Source organism: Pomacea canaliculata, linkage group LG1 (assembly GCF_003073045.1).
Source record: "Pomacea canaliculata isolate SZHN2017 linkage group LG1, ASM307304v1, whole genome shotgun sequence".
NCBI classification, from domain to species: Eukaryota; Metazoa; Mollusca; class Gastropoda; order Architaenioglossa; family Ampullariidae; genus Pomacea; species Pomacea canaliculata.
In genome coordinates this window covers 10,342,190-10,354,087 of record NC_037590.1, presented here as the reverse complement: position 1 = coordinate 10,354,087, position 11,898 = coordinate 10,342,190, and the positions used below count along the sequence as shown (strand labels likewise).

At 33.4% G+C, this 11,898-nt stretch overlaps 1 protein-coding gene and 1 long non-coding RNA gene across 8 annotated transcripts in view; one reads left to right on the top strand and one right to left on the bottom strand.

Annotated features, from left to right (window-relative positions):
- LOC112558668 (rho GTPase-activating protein 44-like) overlaps nucleotides 1-6,459 on the top strand; it is a 28,341-nt gene extending 21,882 nt beyond the window's left edge. For 2 of the 6 annotated variants that reach the window (XM_025229298.1, XM_025229247.1), the window contains exons 19-20: nucleotides 1-35; nucleotides 4,569-6,459. In XM_025229298.1, the coding sequence (XP_025085083.1) occupies nucleotides 1-35; nucleotides 4,569-4,751 (218 nt within the window). In that variant the 3' untranslated portion in view covers nucleotides 4,752-6,459. Of the gene's footprint in view, nucleotides 36-2,166; nucleotides 2,202-4,568 lie in introns of those variants that run through there. The other 4 variants (XM_025229264.1, XM_025229289.1, XM_025229272.1 and 1 more) reach the window with 4 other exon arrangements.
- A 925-nt stretch (nucleotides 6,460-7,384) lies between these two features.
- Nucleotides 7,385-11,868, bottom strand: LOC112558768. Of its 2 annotated transcripts, XR_003098235.1 has the most exons (4): nucleotides 11,464-11,868; nucleotides 10,371-10,440; nucleotides 9,807-9,974; nucleotides 7,385-9,611 (listed from the first exon to the last, which is right to left on the bottom strand). It is a non-coding gene; the product is annotated as an uncharacterized LOC112558768 (long non-coding RNA). The 2 variants fall into 2 exon arrangements; XR_003098234.1 differs by having other exon boundaries at nucleotides 7,385-9,974.
- Nucleotides 11,869-11,898: the final 30 nt, after the last annotated feature.

The following is an 11,898-nucleotide window of genomic DNA, read 5'->3' as shown; positions in this document are numbered from 1 at the left end:
AGGAGAAGCTTCATAAAGGCACCAGCTTCATAAAGGTGAGCTTTGAAAGAGTACTGATAGTGATTTATACAAAGGCATTACATTTAGGTTGTTGATGGATTGAATGTGTTTTCTTTAGGTTGTGGTCTTGGGATTGTCATCCCTATGCTGACTTTGCAGATTTGCCATTTTGTGTTAATCATCGTAAGGCTGTTATTATAATTTGGAGCATTTGATCTGTTAATATTTTGACAAAACTGAAATTGTAAGAGGAGTCTTAGGTAAAATGACTCCATTTGTATAGTAGACACTGTTGTGCAGCATTGCATCATTTTGATTTATTAACATATATGTGGCACAGAAAGTTTTTTAAATTACAAATTTAACAATCATTTTAAAATGGCAAGGATAGGCGTGAATAATGCAATATGTACATCTAAAAAAAATAAATGCAAAGCTCTTGCATGCCTTTACACATTACTGTATTTGTCATTTAATTTCTCTGGCCCCTGTCGCAAATTTTACATAAAACATCTCAAAACCAACTGAAGTAGAACTGTCACTGTCTCAACAATGCACTTCTTCTTGATGCTAGCTACTTCTGTTTTCATAACAATGTTACCTGCAGAAAAAAGCACATTTTTCAGCAGGCATTTCTGTCAAAGGACCAATATTTTCAGAAACATTTATGCAAAGATATGAACATGTCTGTCTTCTGTGTGTCTGCTTACGCACCGATAAGAAATTTTGCACTGTGTGTTTAAGTTTTGTCATTAATCACTAACATTTAGCAGTGCATTTAACATTTCACAAAAAGCAGTTAGAATAAATGTAGGATGAACTGAATCATCAGATTTTAGACTATTATGATGATTATTTGATTATTTTGATTTTATTGCAAATCATGTTTCTAGCATATCTACCAACAGTGTCATAGAATGCTTTACATTTTAAGCTCTCTTTTATAATAAAAAGTATTAACAAAAAAATAAAACCTCTTTGCTCTGGTTTAGTAAGACAAATTATTTCTAACTGCATTTAAATTTGGACAGAAATAGCCAAAATATCTGAGCTACACAGGGCAAGCTATTTTCTGAATCTGAATGAAAATCTCATTGACTGTATTTTTCAGACTATTTCAAGTCAGATTGTTAGTAACAGTCATCCAAGATTACTAGATATCAATACTTTTTATGTATAAACTTTCTTTTAAAAAGAAATTTTATGACATAATGGAGATCACTTTATTAGCGTAGTCTGGAAACATCCACATAGCCATCTGTAGGGTAACTTGCATTTATGCGGGTTGTCTTTTTCTCCTGCAGGCAAATAAAGTCGATTTGCTGTGCTTTGTAATAGTTATGTCTCCATTATCGGAATCAATAATTGTTCACAATATACATCGCCTAACATATATCTTATGCAAAAGAAAATATTTCTGGCTTAAGACTGCCATTTTTTGTTGTTGTTGAAAACTTCTCACCAGGCTTGGTGTAGGACACTTTTAAACAGCTTTGTGCATAATAGATATTTTGTATAATCCACAGATTTGTACCAAATTTTATCTTCACCGTGTACATCTTAACTTTCCACTTGTCCTCTTTTTAAAATCCCAGAATGACAGGCTAGTTGGTCACATTCAGTGGTGATCATTGCTGGCAGGTAGTTGTGCATGAGTACACCAGTGGCTGGAAAGAATGTGAGGAAAGGAAAAAAAAAAATCAATGTTGAGAAATCTGTCACACAAGTTTATTTCCGTTATTCATTTTTGTTATAAGTATATTGTGACTGAATGCATACATTTAAATATGTAGTCAATTGATGGCATGGTGAAAGAATGGTTTCAGCAGTAAGCTTTTGTTCTTTGCATGCTTTTGCTCTTTTGAGTAACTTCTGTCCTTGTTGACCTTCATCATTTTTTTTTCTCCTATAAATTAGAAGTAAATGATATCCCCCACCAATGTATCCACATATATATAGGCTTATACAATAAAGTAGGTGCACTAAGCCACAGTTACTCCAAACAGAGAGCTTAGTAAATCAAGATTTACCATGAACTTTTTTGTGCTTTTGTCCCTCCTAAATGGATCATATTTTTTATCAAGTTTGTCTTTATGCAAACAGACTGATGTAACCTCCGTGATTTCTTAATGAATCACAAATGATTTTTGATGTGTTTTTGAACAGAAACAAAGTTGGGATAGCAGGAACTAGAATGATGGTAATGTACATTACAGTTTATAACTGTACTATATAATTTCCTACTTTTACATGACATAAGTCATTTATACTAGCTGCCTTTCTTTTTCTCTGTCAATGGGCACACTTAATCTTGCAGTTTTATAATGATAAAACTTAACGTTTGGCTTTAATTCCCCCATTTCTTCTGCTTCGGATGGAGGAAGTTGGCAGAATGAAGTTATATTGGTGCTGTTACTTGCCTTGTCCACTCTTAAAGTGGCATTATTAGGCATGCCTTGTTTTCTGCTTTTGTGTGTGCATTTGCGTGTACACACACTCATGTATTTTCATGCGTGCAAGAGAGAGGGTTGTCACTGGGGTTTTTAGTTCATGGCACATAAAGTAATTTTGAAGAGTTGCATCACTTAAAAATCCTGCCTATGTATTTACAAGTTAGTGAATGGTTAGCATTTCCCAAATAGTGTCATTCCCTTTAGTGTCTGTCAAATACTTTTTATTTTCTTGTGTGGTCATTTGTTGTCTTATAAATTGACTAGGGTAAAATAAAGGTTAAAAAACTGATTAAGTCACAGTAGTTAAATGCTGGTTACATCAGTCTATCTACAGTTTAAGTGTAATGTAGAATACCATAGTTTCACATAATTCTGTGCATAACAGAACCTGCAGACTACAATAGATCACATTTTGGATTTTTCCATATGTACAGAGTCAAGAAAAGGGTTATGATGAAAAAAAGTCAATAAATTAGATTTGAGAAAATTTATGGCTTTTTAAAAAGGAGAAGCAAACATTAAATTTCCTAAGAATTAAATGTAAGTAACCTGATCAGACTTACAGTATCTTATGGAGGGTTAATATGAATTGAAAAACTTTTTTGGGTAGCAGGATTACTAAAAATGTAAAGTGATCATGCTTTTAGCTATTTTCAAGATAATCAAGGTAAAGCTTTAAATTACATGTGTGTGTGTAGAGATCACATAAAATAATACAGAGTAGATATGTTTTCTGTTTGAGTCAATGAAGGGATATGAAAATTAATACTTTGTTGCTAATTACAAACTAGTGCTGTATCTCTTGTTGAAATTACAATTTGCAACATCCTCCACACTTTCCCCTAGTCATAAAGATGGCAAATAATACATAAGTAAAATTATCAGTAACTTATCACTGCAGTCTGATAGACATAATGGCAACGAAAAAGAATATTGGTGATCATTAAATTATTTTAAGTTTTGCGATGTGTCTTTCAAATCTTAGGAAAGAAACAGAAGCTGCATCTGACTAGGATTATTATTATTATACATGCTATTTATCAGCTTGCATTCACCTTTAATTTTTATCTCTTTTTGATATCTGGACACTTGAGAATATCATGTGGCGGGAAAAAAAACCACAAACTTTTTGAAAAAGAGTTATTAATTCTTTGTCTCTAATTGTATTTTATGGACATCGTGTTATTTATTTTTGCATCCATTTCATTCCCTGTTTGGCTGTTGCATGTCATGTACATATTTTCATTATGGAATACTAAACATTTCTTGCTTTCTTAACACCTTTTGCTCAGGGAATGCCACGTTTGCCCCTATTATACACGGAAACATTTCATAGCAAAAATTATAGCCAAAGAGCATTTTAATCTTTGATGACTTCTCTTCAGCAGATAGTGTTTAATCACATTGTAATTGTCTGCTGTTAGAGTTATGGTTTTGAGATGTAGCTATGAAAAAACATGTGTACACAATGATACTTTTTTTTCAATTGCTAAAATCACATGTAGTCAAAAATGTTTAAATACTTTTTTCAGTTTTAGAAAATTAGTAATTGGATAAATTAGTAATTGGATTTATAATGTAGTATATAAATTTGATGAGAAATCATTTATTTTTTCTGCACCATTTTATCAGTAACACTTAGGTTTCTGTATGCTTTTTACTAATCAATATAAATACAGTGTAAAGCTTTTCAAATTTAACTGGTATTATTTTTTAACACTCTGAAATAATCTGTTAAGCTTATAACACATTAGAACATAAAATTTCAAACTGTGCATTAATTTTTGTATAGAAAAGTTAAGATTGGCTCTAAAATTAAAATCAGGAATATCTTTTTATGATTATTCTTGATGGGATAGAGAGACACATTTACCATTGGGGGATTATTATCAAGTTTGCATAATATGAATTTTACATAGTAATTTAAAAGCTATTATAAAGACCAGCAGACTATACCAAAATTAATTATTAAGTAATTTAATCCTGAAACATGTGATCAGTTTTTGTCTTTTAAATATGAGGTGTCATGGTACTTTATGACAAAAGTTTTTTTTTCAGAAATTTGTGGCATTAGATATAATTGCCCATATTCCAGTTATATGTTGTCTTTTCCAGGCAAAAAAAAGATTTACACACCAGATGTGTAAGACAAATGCTGTAGCCTTTATTATGACAAGAACTCCAAGACCTCAAGCTGAACACATTTCAAGAACAGATTTTCAGATTCTCATCAAATTTCCACATACTTTCATTTGCAGTACAAATAATGTGATTATTTTCAGTATTTGTACATTTTGAAATTGTTGTTTTGTGTTTCTTTGAAAATCAAGTGCCAGTAAGGAAAGACATTCAACTCTAATTTCAGCAAGAGGTACAGTGTTCTTGTAAAATTTTAGTCATAAAATATTGTCTATGATACAGTTAAATAAAATAAAACCGTTAATTATAAATTTTCATCATATTTTGATTTGCCATTACTTTCAATAGAACATAGGCAACACCCGTAAACATTTTCTTTCAGGACAAAACTTAAAAGACTTGATAAAAGTTTGCAACTTCATTTTTATAACATTGCCTCATTTGATCTTGGTGTAGCTGACCATGTTTTTAAATATTTTCAGTTGTTTTAATTTCTATTGCCTTTATAATTTTTAGATTACTTTCAACAGTGAAATCAGTTTTAACAAAAAATTTTTTTGAGAAGTTTATCTGCAACAACCATAGATCAGCATTGACTTGATAATGGTGTGTAATTTTGACATTTGATAAAGCAACACATGATTTTTAGTGAGTTGAAGTGTCAATATCTTTTCTTTCCATTTTTTTCGTGGGGGAGGAGGGATGGATGTCTTTTCTATTAAGCTTATTACCACATCCTCTGCTTTCATTAGCATCTCTAGTAAACAAAAAAAAAAGTTCTGCATAGAATAATACTTTTTGTAATCTTAATTTATTACAGTGCTATTACTCTTTTCTGGTGTGAGCTTGCTCCAAACTAAACATGCATACACCATCAGTGAATAAATTTTATTGTTCTGCCAACTTTTGTTTCAAAAGAAGCAGGACCTTGCTTACTGAGAATTGCATGCATGGGTGTATGGTGGAGGATCTGGGGGCAAAAGATCGATCGTATGACTACACATGAAGTTTCAATGTTCTTTGAATGTTAGTGGTTATTATTCGATGTTTGTTATCCACAAGTTCACCTCTCAAGACACTTATGAAAATATTTTTGAGCTGTCTTTAAGCTTAGGAAAATAATATATTTATTATCTATTATATGAAAGCTCTGCGCCTTTATTTGGGATCCTTTTGGTGATTGTAGGCTGTAATGTGCATCTCTGACTGCATCATTAAAGGGTAACAGCTGTCTATAATATTGTGATAAAACATTTTGGTGTACGATTTTTAAAAACGTTTTTGTCACATTGTCATGATTTTGTTAAATTTATGATAGACTATAAACAATCATACATTGTGATAAGTGTGCATATGCCTCCTCTAGAACTTTTAGGCGTTGTGTTTTGCTCATTTTATTTTATTTTTGTTGCCATGATTTGTTGTCATTTCACCACTCCGTGACAAATGCAAGCACAAAAAGTCATCACTAGTTTCTTTTGCGTTCCTAGTCTCCCCCACAAATCAGTTTGATGGCAGAAAAGTTGTTGAAAAGCAGCCATTTTTTCCAACTTATATTCTTTTACAATTTGCTAATATTATCTTGCAAGCTTTTGAAAATAAGGAGACTGACAGTACTTGATTTTGTTGTCTGCTAACATGTATGCCATAACTGTGTGAAATAAGGGCACGTATAGCTTAGTACTAGTATGGTGGTGCATACACATGCAAGCGACCTGACTGGCTATATGCATGAATGTGTCAATATTCTTTTTTGTGCGTGACTGCATCAGTAATCAACCTGTAACACACAGTTGTTTGTTCACAAGCAAAGCCCTTATTTAAGGAACGGTGTTAGATTCAACAGAAATAAAGTCTGTTGTCAGTGCTTTTGGCTCATTCGTTGCTGTGAATGGTTCACAAACTTTTTCTTGTCAAGGGCACATCTTTGAATGCAAAGAAATGCAGACTTTGACATGTCTATATCATTTAGTGAGATATTGCATAAACAATCATCATTAGGATAGATATTCAAGTGAAATAAGCATTATTAAGTGGAGCACAGTCTTTTGACATTTGTAAAGATGTAGATAGACAAGATTAGATGCCAGTGAAACAAGTTGTACAAGGAGAAGGGCATGGCACCAGCAACAGCTGATGTGAGATCTTGTGAATTTCTTCACAAATAGGACAATAAATAAAAAAAGCTTTAAATTTGTCTCATATGTAATTATAACCTGAAAAATGTTTTTCTGTCCTTTTGATTCTTCTAGTTTAAGAAATAGAGATAGCTTTCTTACTTGCTTATCCTGTGTTTTACCCTTAAGAACTGATTACTCAGAGATGATTTTTTTTTTTTTTGTCTTATAGGTGTCATTTATTTTATGGAAAGAGAATTTATAAAGGGCAAAAGCTGAAAATTAAACTACACATGGTTTATATTTTGGTAAAACATGTACTCCTTGGCTTGTGCTAGCATTAATTAAAAATCTAGAAAACAAAAACAGGGAGGCCAGTTAAAATCCAATAAACGAAAAAAATGTTTTGAATGAGTAGACCAAAAATATTTTAGTCACGAGAGAGGGTGTGTGAGAATATGTCATGATATTAATATTTAGGAAGTAAGCACTTCCCAGGAAGTGAACATTGCAATTGATTGAAGAGGATATGTGTGCTGTAAATTAAGCTTTTAAAAAATTATTCTTAGAGTGAAAATGAAGAACTTTCTCTGATTGGGGGAAAAAGAGTGTGTGGTGGTGCCTTGGAAATGTGTTTGAAGAGATTTGAATAATTAAACATTTAAAGCTTTTTTTTTTTTTGAGTGTAAGTAATCAAGATCAACTAGACAAGAAAAATGAAGAACAAAATCACCAATTCATTTTATTCAAACGTAGTGTGCAATAATGTTAACAGAAAAAGATGTGTGGTTTTCTTTTAAATAATTATATGCTTGACATTTTTATACAATTTATTTTTATCAATATGAACAGGTCAACACATTTGTCATCATCCACAGATATCTCAGTATGCTAGCATTAAAACAGAATCTAAAAAACAAAAATTGGTAGGTCAAATAAATGAGTTACACGAGATTTGAATTACTGAAAAAACCTGTTCTTGAATTACTTTAAAAAAAACCTTCTCAAAGAAATATTAGAAAGGTTAGGTTCAGTATCTAAATCTAAGCAGTCCTGTACAATCAACAGCAAGTTGATGAATTTTTCAAGTATGTGAATATTTCTGCATTTGAAACCTGATGTACATGATGCTTAGATTATGTTTATAAAAGAAACTTATAAAACAATTGTATATACTAAATGAATATTAAAACTTGTATCAGTTTGTACACTTTTAACTGAGTGATCTCTTCCTGTTTGTGTCATCTGAGAAAACAGAAGCCTTGCTTACTTGTGTTATCACCTATGTATGAATACTAATACAATCCATCATTTAATTTAAATATTTGAGAAAAATTTTAATCAAGCCCATTTCAGGGTGTATAGGCTCACTCTCAGTATTTGACTGTTACAGAACCTGAAAAAGAGCAGGTGATTAAAGTCAATGCTCAAACTGCAATGCTAATTTGAATCAAAACAGGTCCCCCAAAATGTGTAGGAAAAAAACATACCACAAAGCTTCTGTCTTGTACACATGAACAGGGCAAGTGCCATGTCACCAATGAAAAATCATATGGCATAAAATAGTTGCTTTATGTTTTCTGTATTCTTGGACTTTAGCAACAGGAAAAATGTGGTGTATCCTGCTTTATATATACATATCATGGTTTTTGGTGGCACATTTTGTATAGTCCCAGACTCTGGCAATTGTCCTGCTTTACAATCAGGCCCCAGGAATGTAGACTGACAAGTTAATGTCAAAGTTACAACCAACTGTATGAATATCTTTTGTCTACTGGTAATTACCAAGCATAAGAGGAATGATAATAGCACCTACAATTAAACATATGGAAGATGTAAGATTGTTTTCTGGTGTGCCACCTTTGTTCAATAGGTGGTAAAAGAGTGAAAGCTTGGGAGAAGGTGAAGGTTTGATTAGAAGGTTTTGAGCGAGGCTTCTGCAGGTTTGATGAGGGTTTTATGCAGGGCTTTGGAGAGCTGTGAGATGTTTTGAAGTATTATGTTAGGGCTAAATGTGTACAGACCCAGGTGACTGAGGTGGGAAAACGACGGACAGCTCTCTGAAAACCCACAAGAGGACATGCAGATCCTGCCAGGCCGAGGGTATAGCAGCCTGTAAGGGGCTGAAGATTCCAATGCTCAAAGGCTTGCATCTCATAAAAGGACCAGAATTTTTCACTCAGTTTTTGGTTTAGTCTTTAAAGCAGGCAGAGAGGTTTCTTAGTCAGATCAATGCTTCTAAAGTCAATAGGCTGTGAAATCTTTTATCTTTACAGATCTGATCATCTTTATAAAGCACTAGTGTTCTTTTTTTTCATGCTATCTTGTAAAGTAAATTATTGTTCTTTCTCTCCATCCCAACCTATTTTGTTTCAGTGTAAACACCATTACATACAAAATAGTGGAATATGCAAAATTGATAGGAAATTTTTCTTATGAAGAAACAGCATCAAATCCATTTCATGGTGCTATAATTATTTTTTGTATCAACAAATTGTAGCAGTTAAGTGAAAATGCATGATTCTGATCACAAGTTATAGGGAAACTGCTCAATAAGAATTCTGTCGATTAAAAATATAACTTAATAAACTTTTAATTTCAGTTCAGGCTCCATAGGCCCACAAATTTGCTCCACAGGGGGCTAGCAATGTGAAAGTTTGCTGATCATGTTCTGGTGTGCATATCTGCAGAAGCACAAACTTATATTATTGGACTGCTGGCAGATGATTTTTTCCCCAGTTAACTACTAAAACAAGGCGGTGTGTACAAAGCTTCCGGTTTAGTCACATTTATTGTTTAGGTTGTTGAGACTAACAGCAGAGAACTTCACAAGAGGCTAAGCGTTGCTCTTGGTCGTTATCTTATAAAAAGACGACCAGCCAAGCTGCTTCATGAAGTCAGTCTGGAAATGTGGTAAAAGAAGTTTTACAATACATCTTTATTGTCTATGTCTGGTCGAAACAGATATAGAAATTTTCCTTTGTTGCTGGGAGCTCCCACAGTCAACTGAGAAAAATATACATAATAACTTTCCAGCACAGGATTACCCACATTTCCTAATGTACGGTACAATAAACTTGTATTAAGTGTTACATACCAGCTGATTCAATTCAGAGCACACCCTCCTCAGGTATGCAGTTTTTTTGTCCTTCATCTTGAGGAAGTTGCCCTCTGCAGGATATTGCATCCTTTTTGAATTTTTGTTTTTCATCCTCTCGCAAGCGAGCCCACTCGCCTCGCATGCGTGCAAGAAAGACAGCTCTCGCTGGAAATAAACAATGCAAAGTATATAGTATTGAACAATACATATTCTTACTAGAGCAATCATTACTACCATTATAACTACTTATTTTAGAACATGCATAGAAACAGTCATTCATGCACACCATAAATATTTCAGCAATTTATTCTGTTGCATAGCTCGAGCTACATATACACACATCATATTTTCATCAACAAGCATATGCTATTCTTTCGAGCAGTTGAAATGTCTATATCAACTGGACTAACTTTGAAGTAAACATTTGCCATAACTATGACTGTCGTTTGGATCCAGCTCCATTTCACTGCAAAATAAGAGGGCTCCTTTTTTATGAAAGCGCTTCATACCTGAGTAGTAAAAAATGCATTTATAAAGGTCTCCAGTAACGTATTAACTTACTTTCACCAGGGATATGTGTCCCTGTTTTGGTGAAATGGCTCAAGGCCGTTGTTCACTTTTGTCCAATTATCTGAAAACAAAAGTCCCAAAGCAATGAGGTCAGTGATGTGCTACATCAAATTTCACCTTTATTCGTAATGCAACGCGTGATAATTTAATGCTTGTAAATCAATGTTTCGGCAGCTTTTATACAGGGATTTGCGGTGATATAGCATTAGTTTCTGGTAATAAGAAAACCAGTTCCCATCCCCCTCAAGAAAGATCACATTTATCTTCCTGTCGATTCTAGATTTCAGATACAAAAATCTACATTACGAAAAGGAAAGTTACTTGTCGAAACTGCTTAACATCTTTAGCAGAGAAGTCTTTAAATCGGTTTTTTCCCCCGCTTTAGTTTAAATGAAGACTATTCTTGTAACTTGCACTGACAATGACGCTATAGCTATATATATATTAAATGCAATATTATATATTTCATACAGGTTTAGATAACAGTTCCTTATTTAAATCTTTTTTTTAAAAATCAAGCCATATCCATGGGTGCACATGAACGACGTTTACGTTATACTATTTAGATTATTTTATTCGTATCACGAAGTAAATTAAGCTACATTACAATTATATACCAAGTATGATCATATACAAAAAAAGTAAACCTAAATATTTCTGTAAAACTATGTTAGTTTTAATTAGTGTGAAACTGTAGAACACGATACGCATTTTACCATTCAAAATTTTTGCTTGTTTTTAATTTCGTATTTCGACTTTAGACCACAACGTACGCATTTTAAAAAATATATATATATTTAATTTCGTATCACAACGTAAAGATAAAAAATCATGATATTTTTAATCTGTGCAAAACTGTACACCATGACATCAACTGCTGCCCGCTTGTGGCGGCCGAATTTGGCCTGGAATGTTTGAGTGAGCGAGTACGCGAGCCTGAGTAAAGATGTCTATACCATAGTCCACCAATTTCAGTGCGGTGAACTTCATTTTTAGCCTTGAAAATTTCCGCAGCGTTTGGGTCTTGCAGCTTCTCCAAATCAAAATGAATTCGGCGGAAACATGTGCAGCGCTTTATCCTCACCTTCAACTTAACGATATCAGTGCCTGGGTATGTCGTTGTCCTGGGTGATCCCAGTACTGCATCAACAGTTTAGTTGGTGCCTCCCTGTCCCTCGTGTGAGCAAGAACATATTGTGTGGTAATACATGTATTAACACCTCCATAGCCGCGGACCACCTGACTTATATCAGCGGACCACACTTTGAGAACCACTGTCCTAGGTGATAGAATCGTCAAACGGTCGAATCATCATTAGGGATATTAGTTCGTGGTCGAATCGACCGACTTCCCGTCGTTTGTGTTTAGGCTGGATGGATGAATGGTCTGAAATATCTTTATCATACGCACCTATATATATTTACTGTTAATACTCTATTTTCACTAGTAATTGTTAAAATATAGTAAACACTGTGTACACGATCCCCAAAACTATTGCGATCCCCAAAATCTACGCTCT